The 21,747-nt window shown below is 41.2% G+C and overlaps 1 protein-coding gene across 7 annotated transcripts in view; it reads left to right on the top strand.

The window, feature by feature from the left end:
- The first annotated feature begins 360 nt into the window (after positions 1-360).
- FXR1 (FMR1 autosomal homolog 1) overlaps positions 361-21,747 on the top strand; it is a 66,134-nt gene continuing 44,747 nt past the window's right edge. For 2 of the 7 annotated variants that reach the window (XM_036351988.1, XM_036351986.1), the window contains exon 1: positions 361-491. In XM_036351988.1, the coding sequence (XP_036207881.1) occupies positions 441-491 (51 nt within the window). In that variant the 5' untranslated portion in view covers positions 361-440. The remainder of the gene's footprint in view (positions 492-21,747) is intronic. The other 5 variants (XM_036351985.1, XM_036351981.1, XM_036351987.1 and 2 more) reach the window with 3 other exon arrangements.

Here is a 21,747-nt window from a genome sequence, read left to right as displayed (position 1 = left end):
TGGCGCCCCCCATGTCGACTCCAGGCTCCCAGCACCTGCAGAAGTTGGGGGGCCAGGTGACCGACAGCGGCGGGATCCGGATGCGAGGGGCGTCCGGGGAGCTGCCTCCCCGCGGCCGCAGGGCGGGACCGGCGGGGTGGGCGACCCGCCGGAGCGGGGGGCGGGGACACAGGGGCGGGTCAACAAAGGTCGGCGATTGTTCCGGGAGGGAAGCCGGCGTGGGCGGCGCGCAGAGCCGCGGGCGGGGGATGTGAGGCGCGGAGGGCGCTCCCGCGGAGAGTCGGGGCAGCGCGGCGAGACCCCAGGGGTGTGGGGCGGGGTGTTCCGGTCCCCGCCCTGTTTCCCCGCCCCTCCCCCCGCCTCCTGCACGCCCCTCCCCCGCCTCCCCGCTGGTTGGAAAGTTTCTAGAACCTCTTCCCAGCGGCCTTTGCGGTTCCAACATGGCGGAGCTGACGGTGGAGGTTCGCGGCTCCAACGGGGCTTTCTACAAGGTACCGTTCTGCCGCCGGGTCGGGTCTCCCGGCGGCCGGGGCAGGTGTGGGGGAGGCTCGGTGGTCCCGGGGAGTGAGGTTTGGAGTCGACCCGGGTGGCCGGACACACGCCCGGGGCCGCTGGGTTCCTGGCGTCTCCCCCCTGCGCCCGCGGTTTAACGGTCTCGGGGTCCGGGCTCCGTTATGTTTTGAAACAAACGTCGGGCCCGTCCGGCGTTTCCCTCCTCGCGGGCCTTTTTCTGGGGTGCGAGTGCGGGCCTCGGCCGGCCGTGAGGGGGAGCCGAGCCGCTGCCGGGCGGCCGGGCGGCCGGGCGGGCGGGCGGGCGGCGGGAGCCCCGGGGAGGGAGCAGGCCCGAGCGCCGCGCGGCGGGGGCGCCGAGGAGGAGGAGGAGGAGGAGGAGGAGGTGGGATTGTGCGGTCACAGCCGCCCTCCCGCCCCGCGGACCGGCCGAGCCGGAGCGCCGCGCCGACCCCTCCCCACCCCTCGGGGGGCGCGTCGCGGAATCTGAGGAATTCACCTTTGTCCGGGGCGCGGGGCTAATAAACTTGAGCGTCCGGAGGAGGAGCGGGGGCTCGGTTGGAGGGTTAGGATCCAGGAGGGGGAACTAGAATGCCTTGAAATGTGGCGGGTTCGAGTCTTTTTTTCCTTTTTCTTTCTTTCTTTCTTTTTTTTTTTTCTTTGCGGCCTGGGGAATGGGGCGGCGCCTGCGCCCCTCTAGTCAGGAAGAAAAGGCGAGAGACTTCCCGGCTGTGGGGTGTGATTTACAGTGTGAGCCAGACGAGGGAAGCGGGCAGGGAAGTGACCCTGTTCTGGACGGCAGTCCCCAGTGGGTTGGCCTGGAAGGTGTTGAGTTTGTGGGGGTTCCCCCCTCCTCCCCCCCACGAGGGTTTTTTTGTTTGTGTGTTTCCATTGGGAGGAAGGAGACTGGTTACGGTGGGATTAGATTAGGGCTGGAAAAGGGAAGAGGAATGGGAGGGGAACCGAGCAGGGGCCGCGGAGCTGAGGAGCAAGCCCGCACGGAGCGGTTCTGCCATTGTAACGGTCTCCGCCGTCCCGCACCCCCCTGCCCCCCCAGGAGCGCCGAGATGGTCCGAGATCAATAGAGTCTCCCCAGCTGTCGCCTGTCAGTCAGCCTCCCGGAGCCGGCAGCTCAAATGTTCGAGAGCCCTGGCTATTTTTATGGAGGGGCCTGCCTGCTCCTGGTGCAGGAGTATTGTGCGCGCGCAGGGCTGCTGCTTGCCACCTTTCGTTTCAGCGAACCTTGTATCCCGCGGGGTTTTACTTTCTTTGGGGGTCAAAATTTCCTATTTTCAGCGATTCCCCTCCCCCCCACCCCCGCCCCCTTGCCTTTCCTGGTTTACGGATTAGCTCTGTAGATTTGGTGTTCACTGTCACCTGCAAACAGCATAGTGGGAAATCACAGTAAGACTGTTGGCGTCTAAAGGCTCTCCTCCCTGTGCTCTTGACAACTTTAAATCTCCTTAGGTGATCAGCGAAGTAGGAACGGCGTGACGGGAAGAAATTTCAACGCGAGACTCGTTCTAGCAGCAGGCTAGGTGTCAGCCTTGGTGCCAGGCAGGCCCTGGCCGGGCCGCTCCGTGGGGTGGAGGGCCCTCCCAGCATGCCAAGGTTGCCGGCTCCATCCTGGGTCAGGGCCTGTGCGGGAACACGAGAGTCAACCTAGGAATGCGTGAATAAGTGGAATGACGAGGGGATGTTTTCCTCTCTTCCTTAAACCAGTCAGTAAAGAAACAAACTTTAGTGCCAGACAAAGGGACCTGAGTAAAATTTGAGTAGCTACTTCATTGACTGCTGTTTTTAAGGAAACCTAGAGGTTGCCTCTGAATGAGTGCAGGCACAAGGCACAAAGGGGCTTACCATACTTTTTCTGTCAAGGGTAAATAAGGTTCATACGCTTTGCAGCAATACTTCCTCACCCATGGAAAAGTTTAATTGCTCACTGTTTGATTACACAGTTCTTGTGTAATGGAGGCATGCTGCTTTTTTTTTTTTCTTGGTCATATTGAAAAGGACTATTTTGTCTTAAATTTTTGTGCAGCATGTAGATGGTAGAACGCCATTGCTTTTTGGCTAAGTATACTTTATGTTGATTGCTACACAAGATAGCCTTCATTTCTTTTTTATACAACTCATTTATGATCATCATTGAAAGTTTTAGTAGACTATTTACAGTCTTACTTTGGCTTCTCAGTATCAAGTCAAATCTCCCTATTTTGGAACTCTAAAGGTACCTGTTGTTGATCCCTACCCACCTATGTGCTAGATTCTACTTAGACTTTGACTCAGTTACTCGGTGTTACCTAACAAAGAAGTGGTTCTTTGGTAAAGTTTGGGAAGGACCCCCAAGCCGCGTTTTTATGTACTAAAATAATTGCATTTGAACATTTGAATTTTACTCTCGCCATAATCCACTGGTACATACATTTTGTGGAAATAGTGGTCTAAAAAACTCTTAGAAGAGTGAGACTGGTGAAGTGGAAGGAAGTCCTGGATTTGAAGTTAAATAAATGGGAGTTCTTATTTTTGTACTTTAGCTTACCATTATCTGGCAATGGACCCTGAACAGACCTCTCTGGGTCTGTTTTCTTTTGTGTAAAATGAGGGGTTTGAAAGAGCTCAGGGCCCCAATATTTTTTTTTTTTTCCTATTTGGAAAAAATTGGGTTAACACACAAGCACTTTTTTATTTTTAACTATGTAAATTTAGATTAATTTGAATATACTAAAATTCATCTTTTTAGAAACACAATTATATGAGCTTTGATAAATGCTCATAATTGTGTAACCATCACCATGATGAAGAGATAGAATAGTTTCACCATCCCATAAATTTCCTTCATCCCCTTTGTAGTCAACTTCTCTCCTAGGTTGTTTTCTGTTCCCATAGTTTTGCATTTTTCAGAATGTCCTATTTGTAGAATCATACACCTTAATAGCATTTTGAGTGTGGCTTCTTTCATTTAGTGTAGCAGCAATTTAAAGTAATTTTTTTCTAATTTAAATAATGCATGGTTAGTTAGAATTTAGGAAATCGATCAGAAATTGCCTTGAGAATAACAGCTAACATTTTGGTGTGTTTTTTCTTCCAGTTGTGTTTTTCAATGTATAGGTGATTGATTTTCCTTTTTCTCCCCTTCTGTCTATACCAGCGGTTCTCAACCTGTGGGTCGCGACGCAACCATTGGAAAACATATAGCATATTAGATATTTACATTACGATTCATAACAGTAGCAAAATTACAGTTATGAAGTAGCAACGAAAATAATTTTATGGTTGGGGGTCACCACAACATGAGGAACTGTATTAAAGGGTCGCGGCATTAGGAAGGTTGAGAACCACTGGATACCCACAGACACACACTTTGATCTAAATGTGAATTGCCAGTGGCCCTGGTTGGTTAGAGCATGGGCCTGAGGTCCAAAGGATCAAGGTTTTGTTTGATTCCTGGTCCAGGGCATGTACCTCGGTTGTGGGTTTGATCCCCTGACTTGTCTGGGCTCTTGTGAGAGGCAACCAATTGATGTCTCTTGCTCTATCCCTCCCCTCCCAAACTCCCCCCCACTCCCTTCCACTCTGGCTGAAAATCAATGAAAAAAATATCTTTGGTTGAAGATTAGATGTGAATTGCCAGTGAAGAATTTCAGTCATGGGATTAGTAGCAATATCATCCTGCCTTGAAGCACTGCTCTGTAAACATTGATTAAAGGTTTTCTCCAGGAACTGAAACTGCATTTCACATATTAATTGGAACCAGTGAATAGCTGAAGATTTGACCAAAAATTAGGATATCCCCCCCCCCCAAAAAAATAAATACACAAATAATAGCATGTTCTGTATCTTTTTTATTTTTTGAGGGAGTGAGAGAAACATCGATGTGTTATTCCACTCATTTATTCATTCATTGGTTGCTGCCTGTATGTGCCCTGAGCAGAGATGGAACCCGAAATCTTGAGGTATCTGGAGGATGCACTAAGCCCTATGCAACTGAGCTATCCTGTCAGAGCTGTGTCTTGCTATTATAAATTAACAGTAGATCTATAGTTAGAGATAAAGACCTGATACTTTGTTTGCAGCCTTATAATATATGGGGATTGGAACAGATGGGAGATATGTTAATTAAGTGCTTGATAGGAGATGTCATTTTTATGGAAATTTGCTTTTATAACCTTTTCTACCTGGAGCATGGCATTTTAGGGTTTATATTACTAGCCATTTAAGATGCCACCCCCCCTTTTTTTTTTAAAGCTGTGAGTTAGAATTTACAATCTATGATTGTTAGAGTATTTACAGTGTTGTGTAACCATTACCACAATCTTATTTTAGAACATTTCCTTTACCCATGCCCCCCCAAAACCTTGTGCCTATTTGGGGTCATTAAAATGCTTTTTAACTGATGTACCTGATAATAAGCTTTGTAATAACATTGATAGCTATGGGCAGGATATAATTTTAAATATAAGTTGAAAGTCACTCAATTTCTGGCTCATATAGAGGAAAGTTTCCATGGTGTTCCAAGGAAATGTATAATTTCTAAGATGGTTGAATGACATATTAGGCCTTCTCTATAGAAAATAGAACTAAATACTTTTAGAGCTTTGTGAGTTCTTTGACTATGTAGTTGACTACAAAACAAATTTTAAAGTATAATATTTTCAAAATCTTATTAACTTAGCTTATTTTAATATTAAAATGAAATTTGATAACAAAATATACAGGTTTAGCATCACTAATGATGATGACCTATGGGGTAATAGTGAAGGAGTTGTATTCTGAGAGTGTAATGACTGCAAAGTTAGTGTAGTTTAGTGTTGACTCCTTTGTGGAGATTAGTTGTTGATGAAAAAGTGGTGGCTGTCAGTAATACTAGGGACACTTAAATTAAAAACATACAATTCCAGATATTTTAAAGATAATTTTTAGTTTTACATATTTAAAATGTGATTATTATAAAAATGTAAAAGAACTAAGACAACTAAATGAAAAGGCCAATTAACAATTTTTAAAAATTATATTTAAATACTTTTCCTGTAGTTTTGTTTTTATAAGAACAGCACGATTATGAAAACTCTGAAAAAATTAATAAAACTAGCTAAGGATGTATTGCCAAGGCCTTGGCTTTATTTACTTACAGAAAGCATGCTTTTTCCCATATTTTTCATTTTTTGCAGCAGCATATTTCCAACAGCATATTTGTGTGCCTTCTGTGAGTGAGGTAATAGTTTTCTATGAGTGCCTAGATATTCTGTGTCACTTGTACATGTATTTCCTGATTTTCTTTCAAGGATTGCATGAGGTATGTGGTATCCCCATTTTACATTTTAGGAAATTGACATGATTAACTTGTTCAAGGTAACACCTTGCTGAAGTGAGATTTAACTCTAGGGCTTCTCACTTCCAATTGCCTTGTTGAGCATAATACAGTGGGGCCTGGACTTACTAGTTTAATTCGTTCAGAGACCGAACTCGTGAAGGAGCTCGTTAACTCAAATTACTCCGTCAGCTCAATGCAAAAAATTGGCCGGAGACAGTTGGTATCTCAAAAAACTCGTTAGTGGGGACACTCGTAAGTCAAGGCCCCACTGTATTAGTTCTTCAAAGGAAATTTTAGAGTAGTGAGCTTACATTTCAGTTACGAATACAGGGCAGACGGGACTGGATAACAACTTGAGAAGTGAGTTCTCTACTACAATGTTAAAGATGTAGCAAACTAGTTTTTGTTGTGTTTTTTGTTTTTGTTTGTTTAGTGGGAAGAGCAATATGCCTTCTATCTTCCATGTCTGACCCTTAATTCTTGTACTGGCTGGTTGTGAGACCTTGATTTTTTTCATTTGCAGTATGAGACTGTAGGAGTGGTGGAATCTGCTAGGTTCTGTTCACATCTAGCTCTAACAACAATAACACCTATTATTTATTGAGCATGCACACTACCAGGTGGTGCAGGTACTTGGCATGAATTTATCTCAGTCCTTTTATTCACCATGAAGGGGAGATCATGTTATCAATTAAGGAAACTGAGGCTATAAATGAATGTAGGTCCATAAAATTAATAGGAGGCTGATTCAAGATTCAGACTGATCTTTCAGACTCTAGAGAGCCTGATGTCTGTCATCACTACAGTATGTTTATTTTGGGGGTACAAATATTATATGGTTTGTCAAATTATTTTTCATTATAAATTACTACTAATTAATACAGTGAAAGTCAGGAGGACTGAATTGTGAGGATTCCTAAAAAAATGATTTGAGCTATGTCTTCACTTTACAAAAATTTTACTTTTTAGCCACATCACTGTGGCTCAGTATTTGAGCATTGACATATGTACCAGGAGGTCACAGTTCAATTCCTGGTCAGAGCACATGCCTAGGTTTTGGGCTCAATCCCCAGCAGAGAGCATGCAGGAAGCAGCTGATTGATGATTCTCATTATTGATGTTTCTATCTCTCCCTATTCCTTCCTCTCTGGAATCAATAAAAACATTTTCTTTTTGTAAATCTCTTTACAACAAGCATGTCAGACTCAAAGGCTAACACAGGCCAAATAAGGTTTAAGTTGATGTGGGCTGCAAAAAAACAAAAGCTTCAATTTTCATACAAACGTAGATTTATTTTGATAGAGACATGCTGAATACAAAGGGCTGAAATAAATGAGTAATCCCGAACAACTGGTCGTTACGATGTGCGCTGACCACCAGGGCACGTGCGGATCATGGCAGGCGTTGGCCACGGCAGGATGGTGGAGCAGTTGAGCGGGGGTGCCAGACCAAGCAGGGCGCCAGTCACTGTCATCCAGGCAAGCCTCTGGTGGTTACTGAAAATTCTTTGCTCCCGGTACTCGCACCTGCTGCTAGTGCCACCCTGCTTGCACCTGCTACCAGCACTGGAGCTGCTGCTCGCACCCACTGATCAAGCTGGCTCCTGGAGGCGATATAATCTATGTACTATGGGACGGACGGGGTGCAGGGCGTGGGAAACATATAAGAGCTTTATTGAGATACTAGAAGTCCAATGCATGAATTTGTGCACCAGTGGGATCCCTCGGCCTAGCCTGCAGGATCTGGCCGAAACCAGCTCTCTGACATTCCCCTAAGGGGTCCCTGATTGTGAGAGGGTGCAGACCAGGCCAAGGGACCCCCACCGGTGCACAATAGGGGCCGGGGAAGGATGTTCGAGGGCTCCAGGGAGTATCTGGCCTGTCTCACTCAGTTCCTATTGGCCAGACCTCAGCAGCAAGCTAACGTACTGATCTGAGCATCTGCCCCCTGGTGGTCAGTGCACGTCATAGCGAGCAGTTGAACAGCCTGAGCATGTCATTAGCATATTGGGCTTTGATTGGTTGAATGGACAACCAGACACTTAGCATATTAGGCTTTTATTATATAGGATAATTCACATACTGTAACATTCATCCATGTAAACTATACAATTCATTTATTTTTAGTATATCCACAGAGTGCCGGCAGACAGGAGACTGGGGTTGGGGGACGGCGGAAGGGGCCGGGCGGGGATGCAGAGGATGGGCCGAGACCTGCCCCTGTGCCCACCACAGCCTCGTGGCCCACAGTTCCTTTCAAGGGCACAAATTCGTGCACTGGGCCCCTAGTCATTAACAAAATAATAGAGCATTTTAATAAAAATTATTTTTTCTGAACATTAACTTACCAGACACTGAATAACTGCACAAATTAATAAGCGTAACGCTAATAAACCTCTTTTTCTTGTTCTCGAAAGGAAAATATTTTCTGTTGGCGCACACCAAACAAGTCAGTACAAGACTAATAATGTAGCAGTTGGCTGCTAAAATGTCCACTGCTAGTATTAGTGGAGAGAAATGGTGCGCCTGCGCATAAGGGAAAATGAATGCAACACAATTATAGTAATCAGTCATTAGCGAACATTGTAGTTCTGAGTTGAGGTATTCTTTAGCTGTAAAATCCATACTAGATTCCAGAGACTTAGTATGAAAAAAAGCATACATATCATAATTTTAAAGTAGTGATTACATGTTGAAATATTTTGGATATGTTGAATTAAATTATAAAATTTTTACCAGTTTGTATATTAATGTGGTTACTAGCAATTTTAAAACTGGATTATGCGGCTTAAATTATAATTTGTACTGGATATAACTTGATGTGTTTATATCATCCTCAGTTGTTAGCTTTATATTGTGTAAGGTATTTTGGAAAATACTTGAAATATCCTATATAATAAAAGCCTAATATGCAAATTGTCCCCTCGGGTGGTCATTCGACCTGGAGACCGGGAGTTCTACTGCTTGCTATGACGGGTACTGACCACCAGTGGGTGGTGTGGAACATGGCAGGCGTTGGTGATGTGCTGCAACCTCTCACTGGGGGTTGGGGGGATGGGGACGGAGGTGCGATGAGAATGCAGGGTGTCTGCCAAGCTCGCTCTCATTCTCCCTCCTACCCTCCCCTGGGATGCCCCTGCACTCAGGTGCCCACAAGGAGCCCGCCTCGCACCTGTGTGGCCTCTTCTGGGTGAGCCAGGCCACAGCTGCGGGGACTGCAGGAGCCAGTCGGGCTCCCCATGGGTTTACAAGGATGGGTCTGAGAGGCCGGCTGGGGGAGAGTGTGTTGCCCTCTCTGTGCAGCGCCACTGGGCGGCCCAGAGGCCCATACTGTGTCGGGCTGCACTCACCACATCTCCACGTGGGGACTTGGGCTCCGTGACTCAGGCAGAAGGGGGTGTGTGGGGGACTGGGAGCCCAGGTGCTGCCCAGGGCCCAGAGATCAGCTGGGACCTGCCTTTCCACTCCAGACGCTCACGCTTCAATCGCCAGCCAGGCCTAGGGACTGCACCCGTGCACGAATTTCATGCACCGGGCCTCTAGTTTTATATATGCATGTGTAGTATGAAACTTTTTAAAATAATGTGACATTTCTTGGTGGTAATCATGCCACATAGCATATTTCTTTTAGGGTACCAGAGCTTTTTAAACAAAAGTTTTATTTCCAATTACAGTAGATGTACCATATTATATTAGTTTCAGGTGTGCTATATTATTTAGACGTTTATATACCTTCTGAAGTGATAACCCTGATAAATCTAATGCTCATCTGACACCATACATAGATATTGCAATATTATTAACTATGTTTAGAAGATTCTTTGGCAGATCTTTAGCAAATAGTAAAACTGTTGTGGTGGTTATTAAATTTTCTAGGACCAAATCTTCAAAAAAAACCACAAAAACAGCTCAAGCAAAACAAAAGCAATACTAGGCATTACTTTGTTACTCTGAGCATGTATATTTAGATGTATAACAATACTTTTATTATTTTAAAGAGGCCAAAAGAATGGCAAAAATTGAACCAACATTAAATCTGAGTTAAATACCAACCGTTTTGTCTCTCATACTATAGCTTCAACACCCTTTGTTTAGTTTTTTTGGAGGATGAGTCTCTCCCAATAATAACTAATGGAGTTTATAGATATTGTTGGCAAAGGAACATGCATTCCCCTGGCAAGATTTCTTCAGGATAATTAGTCATATTAAAACTTTCCTTCCTTTCCCATGTTATAACTGTTTAGTTTTATAGTTTTTCAGGTTATTTTCAAGTCTCAGGTTTTTCAGTAACTTGATGTGTGTACTTAGTAGTAAGTCTTCAATACATATTGAAAGAACAAATGAATCAGTTATTCTTGGCTTTTGGACTCTGATATATTGTTAGACTTAAACATTATAACATTGCATGTATACAAAACTTCATTTTAAATTTTGATTCAAACAACCTAAATTGGCTTTTTTTTAGGGGTTATATATTAATTCTTGTTAAGTTCAGCTATTGTAACAGAACTTTATGCGTATGGAAAGAACTATTGGGAACTTCAACTCTTTGCAATAGAAAAGTCATAATAGTTTTGGGTGGCCATTTGGAACCACTAAGTCATTCCATTTTAAGGTGAACTGTTGGATTTTACAAACTTGTGAAATTAACAAGCAAAGAACATTACTGGTATGCAAGCATTAGTAGGTACTTAAGCATTCTTATGAAATTTTCATACCTTCATTGTCATTTTATTTAGAACACTTAAATGTTCAATACTAAAGAATGCTGAAGGCTTACCTTGAGTAACTTTTTTCCTTAACACATTTTGTACCGCTCAGGAGTTTTCTCGTGTTTCGCGCGCCATCTGTTAAGGACCGCTTACGAGTGTTCTCGTTTTTCACGCCCATGGAAAAAGGAGCGAATCTAGATACTTATGTATATTTTGTTTGGTCCCTCTTCATAGAGGAAAATGTTTTACGCAGTACCATACGTTAAAAAAGTACTAGGAACTTTAATTGTTTAATTGTTTCTGTAAATAAAAATGTTATAATTATTGAAAAACAACACCTAAAGTGCATTATGATGATTTAAATAACATGCAGTTTGCCCAGAAACGTGTGGTCCCTGGCGTGTCTTAGAGATTTCTATGCAGTACAAAATGTGTTAATATAACTTATTCCGTAATGATGTAATAATTTATGTAATGTATAATGTGATTAGTAAATTTGCAGATTTTTTTATTTGTGGGATGTGTACATTGATTTAAAATATCTGTTTGTAGATTAGTTTGTCTTTAGTGTATTGTTTGAAGCTACTTTTTTTTTTAAAAGAGATTTGCAAAGTTTATTTGAAAATCCATAATTGTAACAGGACATTTTAACATGTTTTCCCAGGGAATGAAAAACAATATTTGGTAGACTGTAAAAGCTGAGAGAACAGTTAATAAAATATTTTTATGAAACACCTACAGAAACACCCCAAAATACATGTACTTTTAATCATATCCAGTCAAACAATTGAAAGTATATTGAGGGAACACCCACAGTCTTCCTGACAGGTGGAAGGTGCTTATTCTCATATGTATGAACTAGGTCAAGGCAGCCAGTGCACATGGCACCTGAGAAACAAACGCCAGTGTCCTTTTTGACTGCATCATTGTAGATGTCATGGCGAATCAGGAAAGCATACTCAATGGCACGGTTAACTGCAGAAGGTGTTTTCTATACAAATTAGACCATATCTACATATATAAAAGCTTAAGCGACCAAAGGACTGGTCAACCAGTCGCTGTGGCACACACCACCAGGAGGTGGACGCTGGATGCAGGAGCTGCCCCCTGGTGGTCAGTGCACTCCTACAGTGGGAGTGCCGCTGACTGCCCGGCCCAGCAGTCCACCAGCCCGGTGGCAGCCACTCACTCCCTCGGTAGTCCTGCAGATCCATTCTCCAGGGAACGGGCCAGGCACTGATGGACTGGCACCGCCTGCACGATCCCTACAGCTCTGCCAGCCTCCTGGAAGTCGGCCTCGGGCGCCATGGCCACTTCCCCTCCCTAGATACTCTGCAAGGAAGAAACCATTTAAAATCGGCCGCGAGGTGGCTCCCGACAAGGCGTGGACAGCTGGCGTGAAGTCAGTGGGATGGATCTGGATCCCGGGCCGCGAGGGCGTCCCACCGCCTGCCCAGAGGGCCGATTGTGTCACAGCTGGCCAGTGCTGCTCTGGTGATGCCGGCCTCTTCCGATTAGGACTGACAGGGCGTGAGCCTGCGGTGGGCACAGTGGGGCTGGGATGAGCTGGAGCGGCAGGCAGGCAGGAGTGGCAGGCGGCGTTGGACTGCCGGTTTCGGCCTAATCCCCGCAGGCCACGCTGAGGGACCCCACCCATGCGAATTCATGCAACGGGCCTCTAGTACAGATATAATCTAGAGAAGAGAGAAATTAGACATAAACATGGGAGTTTGAATCAGTTACCTGGTGAAGTTAAGACTTTTTTTTTAATTGCAGCAGCAGTCTTGAATGTTCATGCTTGTTATTGGAATCAAATTACAGCTTAGATCTTTTAAGTGTAAACATAAAAGTTTGTTAGTTTGAAAGTAGATTTGAGGTCCTAGAGATGGAAATATTTAAAAAGGTGTGGGGAGTAGTAATGTATATATATGCTGTAAGGAAAAAATGCTGGCTTAAGATATATTTATACATACATGTACATATGTATAATTTTACACATGCTTAAGTATATTGCTTTATTGTAATTTTAAAAAATATGTGTGCTTTTTTTAAAAAAAATTTCAGAGAGAGGAAGGGAGAGGGAGACAGGGATAGAAACAACAGTGATGAGAAAGAATCATTGATCAGCTGCCTCCTGCCCACACCTACTGGGGATAGAGCCCAAAACCCGGGCATGTGCCCTGACCAGGAGGAATCAAACCTTGACCTCCTGGTTCATGGATTGACACAACCACTGAGCCACACCAGCTGGGTGCTTTATTGTAATTTTTTCCCTCCTCTTGGCTTCCTTTCACCATTGATATCCTTTCTTCCCCATTTTATTTTAGGTAATCCATTTATAGCCAAGTATACATCATACCTGATTTGCCTACATACTCAGTAGAATGGTGTATAGATACACATTCAGATACTCATGTATGTTTTTTCCATAGTCTATAAAAAAAAGATAATCTACATCTTGGCTCTTTTTACTTGGAATGTAATTATGTTTTAATGGTTATGTAATTCTTCACAGGAAGAATTACCATGAAATTCAGTCATTCTCCAGGTAGTAGATACTTGGTTCTCATTTTTTTGCTACTCCACATACCTGTTTCCATTGGGTAGATTTCAAAATGGGATAGCTTGTAGAAGGGAACTTGTTTTTGTTTTTAACTCTAATGTTAACAGATTAAATTTCCAAAAAGGCTTAACACTTCCTTTTTCTTCCATCAATGACTGTCAGTGCTTTTCTTTACATCTTACCAGGAATGGGTTTTATAATCTTTAATTTTTGCCTGTGTTGGATGTAAAGGATTATCTCATTGGAACTTTGACTTGCAGAATTTTAATATTTGTTGGCCACTTGGATTTACTTTTCCATAAGTTGCCTGTCATTTGCCCATTTGCCTATTGGGATGTCATTTGTCCCTTTTTGGGATTGCTTAAGAGTTATTTATTGTAAGAGTTCTCCTCCACATCTATTATCTGTTGACATTCTGGTATCCCTGGCCATAGAGAACTTTTAATTTTTTTTTATATACTGAACTATTTTTTCCCTGTTAAGGCTTTAGGGTTTCCAGTCCTGGTTAAGACATCCTATGTTCAGATTATACATAACATTCCTTAGGTTTTCTTATAGTGTTTCATTCATCCATTTTATATTTACTACATCAAGACTTACTTTTGAATATTTATAGGCAGTTGTATTAGCACCATGTATTAATGGGGAATGGGGAGATGTGGGGGAATTGGTATTTGCTCTCTTTAGCCAAGTCTTCCTCAATTCTAGGATTGGGATGGTAGGAGGATGTCCAACTCCAAGAAAGCTGGGTCTCATTCAGGGTTTATAGAATCTGCTGAGAATTGCCCCAAAAAGTCTCTTAGGTGCTCTGGGAAGACCATAGCGTCCCTGAAGTGGGACATTGTGACTTGCTTTTGGGCAAATAAGCGAGTTAGGAGTCTTATTTTTCCTTATCTTACTGTCCTGGGCCCTCTTTTGTTTTACCTACCATATAAATAGTGGATTTGAGCCCCGTCTTAATAGTGAAACCCCACTATACTATTGTGTCTTTAATAAGAGATTTTTTCCCCTTTCCCTGTTGATGAGTTTTTTATATATATATATGTTAACTGTATACATAGTTCAGAAACACATTGCTTTATTATAAATTATTTAAATTGTGTGACATAAAAGCTCCAGGAAGATTTACCATGGTATTTATTGAGGGTTCGGGAGAGGAGGGATAACTTTAAATACTTCTAGCATACCTTTGAGTGCCTGGGAATACCTTAGTTTAAGATACTTCAACTGTTTGCAAATTGAGACTCATATAAAACTAGGATTTGTGCACTGGTCTAGCCTGCGCCCTCTCGCAATCCGGGGGATGTTGGAGAGCCGGTTTTGGCCTGATCCCCGCAGGCCAGGCCCGGGGACCCCACCGCATGCACTGGGTTTATGGTATGCATATAAGATCTTTGGTTAATCTCTTCCTGTCCTCCCCCCTCTTCCCTTCCCTCCGAGATTCATCAGTCTGTTCCATGTTTCCATGCCTGCCTGTGATTTCTGCTCCTGTGTTGAGCATCTGCCCCCTGATGGTCAGTGTGCGTCATAGCTACCGGCTGGTCAGCTCATCCCTTAAGCTTTTATATATGTAGATTGCTTAGGTTATGATGACCACTTATATCTGAGAAGCCCCCAAGTTAGTTTTCTCAACCTAATAGAGTTTCTCATCTGAATTAAAAAACACACTCTTCTCAGTTTTTCAAAGATGGTGTATAGCTAGTGCCATTCTATATGCATGGGAGAGAAGTTAATTTATTTTGGACAATGAATGCTTTAACGATCGGGCTCTTAGAGACTTGTGTTGTATTCAGTTTTCTCTTTTTAATCCTGTAAATTGGATCATATGTGTATAGAGTGCAAAGTAGGACAACAGATGATTCTGACTGTTGGCATGTTGATTGGAGGTGTAGAAGTAAGCCAAAGGTAGAGATGCCTCTAGTTGGAAGTTGGGTTTAGATTCCAAGTACTAGGTTATTTTTCCATTTGGGAAGTTAGTGGAAGATCCATACAATTTCACTGTATTGAAAATGGTATCAGGTGTAAGAGGCATTAAGTGGAAATATTGTCAACTAACCTGAGAGGTAGTTTTCTTTATCTTTTAGAATTTTTTTATATACTTATGGAAAGGTCATCTTCAAACATCTTGCATACATAAAATGAAAACATAAGCATTACATTTAAATTAAATTCAATTTGGTTAAAACACCTTCACAGGTGATTGCATTTCTTCTTACAATATCTTCTTCAGTGCCATGGAGAGCATTGATGTTGCAAGCAAACTTTAAAAGAGCTTTCCTCAATTAATCTCCAGGATTTTCTCCCAAGAGTTTTCACCCACTCTGCAACATTTAGTGCTGGTGCTTTCTTGATTTTATCAGAAGGTGTCAGCAGAACAGCCTTCTTCTGGTAAGAAACGGCAGTCTTTCCTAGAATGGTCCTTCATTGGTTTGCTGAATGAAATGTCAAGGTGTTGTCAAGTGTCAAAGAAAATTGCAAGCAAACCAAGTTTGAGCATACTAGTACTTTTTAAAAAATTGATTTTAGAGAAAGAGGAAGGGGGAGAGAGAGAAACATTGATTTGTTTTTCTACTTATTTATCTATTCATTAGTTGATTCTTGTATGTGCCCTGACCAGGAAACAAACCTGAAATCTTGGTATATTATCAGTACAATGCTCTAACCAATTGAACTCCTGGCCAGGGCTTTGAGCATACTTAAACAGTAACACTTATATTTATATTCTGACTGCCATATGGTTATCAGCTATTCTAAGATGCCATCTATCATTGTAAGAAGCATTCCGATTTCAGAGATATTAAATCATTAGTATTGATGGCCGAGAAGGCAGACTGTGGTCAGAGGATGAATCATTAAGTAAACTGATAATTGATCAAAGGGTAACAAGTAATAAATCCATTGTGGCCATTCTTGGAAAACAAAAACCTGAGGCAAATTTTGCATAAATTACGCTATTAAACTTTTCATTTTTCATGAGTCACGCTTTATAATCACATTTATCCACAACAGTAAACTTTACCTAATGTAGTTGGGAAAAATGGAGACTTAACCCAGTCAGATAGGCCCTATATAGGACCTGATATATATAGAGAATTTATTCTAATTAATTTGTTTATAGATTACAATATTTAATCACCTTTGCTTCCGTAATTAAGCCATCAACTAATATTTGGAGAAGGCATAAAAAATGTGGTTACTTCACTGTTGTGTCAAATAAATGGAAAAATAAAGTCTCTAAATTTCACAACAGTAATCCTGAGAAAGAGTTTAAGAGTTATGGATCTGGGCTTCCGCTCAACCATTAAGAATTCATGCTCTCTAGTTTCTGTTAGTAGTTTCCTGAGTAGTAATGTTTTAAAGTTTCTGTTTCCTTATAAGGAATGTAAGTTTAGGGTTGAAGTGAATTACAATATTAAGAAGTCAGTGGATTTTTAAAAAATCTAAAGTAATGGGCGGATTTTAAATGATAATTACTTTCCAGTCAAAGGAATTTTTCTAGACTAGGATGATATGTTCTTAATGAAGTTAGTAGGGATGTTCCAGAGGGATTCATGCTTTTCTGTAGGTTTCTAAGCCTCAACAAGCAATCTCTGATAAATTGATTCATACTTTAAACATTAAAATTTTATTTTAACTTACATTTATGTTTTGGACAACAGAGCTGCCTCTTTAGTTGTGAACTAGATTTTGTTCTGGAACTTTGGCTTAAATAGGCTTTTAGGAAAAGGTGCCTTATTTCTTCACATTAGTATTGCTACCAGACTTAACCTTTTGGAGTTTAAAAATACGAATTAGCAAAAGCATTTTATCATCTGATTGCTCCAGACCGAAAAATAGGGTGTTTTGTTTTGTTTTGTTTTAAGTATTTTTGATTGATTTCAGAGAGGAAGGGAGGAGAGAGAGAGATAGAAACATCAATGATGAGAGAGAATCATTGATCTGCTGCCTCCTGCACGCCCCACACTGAGGACTGAGATGGCAACCCGGGCATGTGCCCGACTGGGAATCGAACTGTGACCTCCTGGTTTATAGGTAGATGCTCAACCACTGAGCTATACTGGCTTGGCAGAAGAGGTTTTAAATTTAGTAATTATAATAGAAACTTTGGGCTATGTATATGTGTATGGTTTCAACTTCTTTTCTCTAATGTGAGGGAACTGAAAGGTGTATAAGAGAAATTTTGTCCATCTTCAGAGTCATTGCCAGGGTCCATAATTCACCCCTTCTTATTTTTGACTGTGTATCTCAATTTTTGAATTCCTATAAGAATTCCATCTTGCTTTCTGTTTAACCAATAAGATTTTCTTCCACATGAGTACCTACCAAGTTGAAAAACCTGTTTTTCAGTTGTGGTGTTCTGTAACTTCAAAAATGTATTCTTATGTTAAGCCGATACAGCTGTGTTCCTTGTACCACAGGCCATTTAAGCTCCCACCCCAAAATTGCCATAAACCCTATGCAAATGTTTAAAATATGAAGTCGATTTTTATGTTCTAATGAGAAAGGATCTACAAGATATAAAGTGGGAAGAGAAAAGCAAAGTTCAAAACAAATTGTAAATTTGTAATACTTTAAAGAGGATTTTATACATGTCTAAAATTACAACTTTTTTGTGACTTGCCCTGCCCATTTACATAATTAATACCCATTCTTCTCTTATCAGCTTATTTCAGCTTGTTCTTACTAAATCAGCAAATAATACTATAAATTGGGATTTTAATTGTTGTTTCACTCTCCTTTTCTTTCTTTGTGATACTGTTTGCTTAATCATATTTTAGCCTTTAGTAATATAAGTTTATCAAACTTTTTGTTTGTGGCTCTGTTTGTTGTTGTTGTTTTTGGGTACTTGTCTTGGACTTTCTCCTAAAATCTTTATTGATTTTTAAAAAGTTTGAAACATTCATCCATTGATTTTTGGTGAAGAAATCCATTTTCTTCTGTTTTTAGCTTTCTAGTTGAGTTAAACCTATTTTTTGGAATCTGTGTCTTTTTTGTCTCGATTATTGTAGCTTTAAAATGAACTTTAATGTTTGGATAGAGGTAGTGTATTCTAGTTAACTCCTACTCCCATTTAAAAGTTTCCTTTTTGAATACTTTCTTGTTTTGGTGTAATTTTATTAGGAATGACCCATTCTCCAACAGAATCATATACTCCCTTAGTATTTTAATGGGATTCCATTTAGGGATATATTGAAATTTTTGTAATATCAAGACCCTCTATAACTGGTTCTCAACCTGTGGGTCACGAACAATGAAAATACAATCCTGCATATCAGATATTTACATTACGATTCATAACAGTAGCAAAATTACAGTTATGAAGTAGCAACGAAAATAATTTTATGGTTGGGGTCACTGCAACATGAGGAACTGTATTAAAAGGTCGCGGCATTAGGAAGGTTGAGAACCACTGCTCTATAAGAATGATGTGGTTTACATTTTCCTAAACATTTATTAGTCAAGTTTCAAAGATTTCTGCACATTATGCACTTTTTTGTTTTTGAGGGCATTTCTACAGTTTTGTTTTTAATGCTGTTAGAATATTTTTTGTCCTTTATTTTCCAGCTGCTTGTTATTTTTATCTAGAAAGCTGATTATTGGTTAACTTGCCACCTTACTGAATATTTAAAAATAAATTTATTTCAGGCTAGATTGCATTTGAAAAATAATTTCTTAAAATAGTGCTTAACTACTTACGGATTTCTGTTCCCTTTGAAACCAAAAATGCGAGTATTTTGAGTCCCAGTTCTTGTCTCACCACCCCCCCCCCCAAAAAAAAAAAAATGAAATCAAGGACAAAAACGATTAATGGAACCAAAGTTTATTGGGAGAAGCCAGTCCTGGAAAAGGTGCAGCTAGGGTTCTAGGAGCAGGCCAGTGTCCAGAACTTCCTTCCATGTTACAGTGGGAGTAGTTTAGTATCCAAGCTAATTAAAGTCTCTAATAGTCCATGTGTGGAAGGCCACATGGCCACAAGCCATGTGGGCTCAGGGGACGTGCTCCCCTGCAACAAGAATGTTAGGTATCCATTGTGCACCGCACCAGGGGAGAAGGGAAGGGAGTGCTCACTCTTTTGTATATATGCTTGCCCCACAGCCTTGTGATTGGTTATCTGCATGCAGTCTTTGCGATAGCCATACATTTTAAAGGTAATGCCTCTGGTGCGCTTGCTTGCACTCATCCTTCCTTCCCACCCCAATTGGGGTGTTCTAATATCTTTGCCTAGCTGGGTTCCTGGTTTCACTTCCTCCTGCTATAGTCCCACCCCTACCTAGCTAACTCTTTTTGGTCTCACCATCTCTCCTCCCTTACCCCCAATTTACACATGATTTATGACATTCTTGGGTTTTTACTACATGATGCTCTTTCTTCTGGGAGAACATTCTAAGATACTTTGATGACACGTTTGAATGAACAGATTAAGGGACTATTTTATAAAGATGCCTTGGAATCTTTCATATTTGCGTATGTATGCAAAGATGAAAAAGACATGTGAAAAGTTCTGTTCTGAGAAATATGGTTCCTGAACCAGATGATTGTGAGTAGGAAGAGAGATAAAAATCCCTAATGTTGGAGTACCAGGAGGAAGACAAAGTTACGGAGAATTAAAGTCATAAAGGCGCCCCCCCCCCCCCAACCGCAAATACGCAATGTGCCGACAAATGTAGCTATTGTTATTTGGTGACCCTTGATTCAAAGACTTTGGCACAGATGCCACTCTGCTGTTTGGGGTCTCCTTAGTATAAAGGGACCTACCATTATTCTGCTGACTTGGAGAGTACAAAAATGTCTTGAAAAGTATTGACTTTGACCTGCACCAAATGGACACAATTTAATTGAGATCTAGCCACCAAAGTATCTTATCCTTAGCATCTAGGTTTTGGGCGATGGGACATATTTCCTAACTGTTCACTACAGTCCAAATGCACTTTAAGGACTGGCTGTCAGGTCCTTAATCCATTTAATCTTATGCCTGAAGGATTTAAACAATAAGAGTAGGTGTCCAGAGCTTTATTTTTTTCTTAAAGATTGTGAAAGTGTGCATCCAAACAAAGCTGATACTGATGTGCTGGAAGTAAAGTGGGGGTGGGGACAGGTATAAGCACTGATTTTTAATGGAAAAAGATTTTATTATAATGAAGAGTAGAATTTCCCAGTGACTTAGAGCTCTGATTTGAACTAGTCCACATTATACAGAATGATAAGGATTGATATAATGGAACATTCCAAATTCTGAAAGTTGTTTGTGAAGGACTAGAAAATAGAAAACATTAGTGAAAGCTGAAAAGTATGACTGACCTCTGATGGTAAGATATGTTTTACTCTAATATTCATGAAATTGAAAATTCTAAGTTTCTGAAACATAGAAATTGCAAGAGTGTAACAGAAATAGATGTGCTGGTAACATAACTATGAAAGTGCTCGCCAAAAAATGATTGCTGAAAGTAGATGTGTGAATGAAGTACTAGGAATAGAGAAACAGACAAGGATATCATTAATATAGTATGGTCAGGTAATCAGAGCTTGTACTAGAATGGCAATTCTTAATTTTTAGCTTTGGGAGGAGAGGAATAAAAAAAAAAAATGAGTCCAGAATTGCAAACAGGAACCATTATAGCACTCGTGAAAGGAAAATACACTACGTTCTCACTTAACATCATCCATAGGTTCTTGGAAACTGGAACTTGAAGCAAAACTACCTATAAGAAAACCAATTTTACCATAGGCTAATCCTATATAATAAAAGGGTAATATGTAAATTGTCCTCTCCACCGGGAGTTCGACCAGGTGGTGGGGCCAGCCCACCCGGGTTCCCTCCCCCCTGCCAGTCCAGCCCGATGGACCCCGATCAGGGCAGCCAGCTGGACCCCACCAGTGCAGGAGCCTCTAATTGATATATAAACAAGAGTTAAATTCCTAAAGCATATTTCTGATCACAAAAATGTCACCAGATTTCTAAATAAAGATTCAAAACACATTTAATATTAAACATTGAAATTTGAGTTATATAGACATTTAAGAAAGATGAATAAAAACGATGATTTTTCAACCTGCTTTTTCTAGTTCAGGGTTGGGGATGGGGAGGGGATTGGAGTCTATCCTGGCAACTTGGGGCACCAGGCATGAACCAGCCCTTGACAGGAATCCCTTCCATCTCAGGGCACACTACTCCCACACTCACTCAGACTGGGACATTCACCTCATGTGCATATCTTCAGGATGTGGGAGAAAACTGGAGTACCTGCCTAGAGAACACCAACACAGATACGGGGTGAATGAGCCAACTCTACACAGGACGGGAATAGATTTTTTTTACTCTCAACATGAAAATGAAACAGTACAATTTGAGAACCTGCTGTATCCTGAGTTTTAGGCCTCAAAAAATGTTTGTATTGAAATAACCCATAACACAAATAAATCAGGTTATAGGCTTTTAAAGCTGGAGAGAGATCAGGGTCAAATTACAGATCATATAATTGAGTAGCAGATGTGGGAGGAGGGTACTGAGAGATGAATTATAGTTATCTACATTCTGTGAATGGTGATTTTTTTGTTTTTAATCCTCACCCAAGGATATTTTTTTCCCATTGATTTCTAGAGAGAGTGGAAGGGAAGGGGGAAACAGGAGGAAAAAAAAATCCACATGAG

Source organism: Myotis myotis, unplaced genomic scaffold, assembly GCF_014108235.1.
Source record: "Myotis myotis isolate mMyoMyo1 unplaced genomic scaffold, mMyoMyo1.p scaffold_m19_p_2, whole genome shotgun sequence".
In the NCBI taxonomy this organism is placed as follows: domain Eukaryota; kingdom Metazoa; phylum Chordata; class Mammalia; order Chiroptera; family Vespertilionidae; genus Myotis; species Myotis myotis.
Note: the sequence above shows the minus strand (reverse complement) of the source record. Positions and strands in the feature narration are given on the sequence as shown.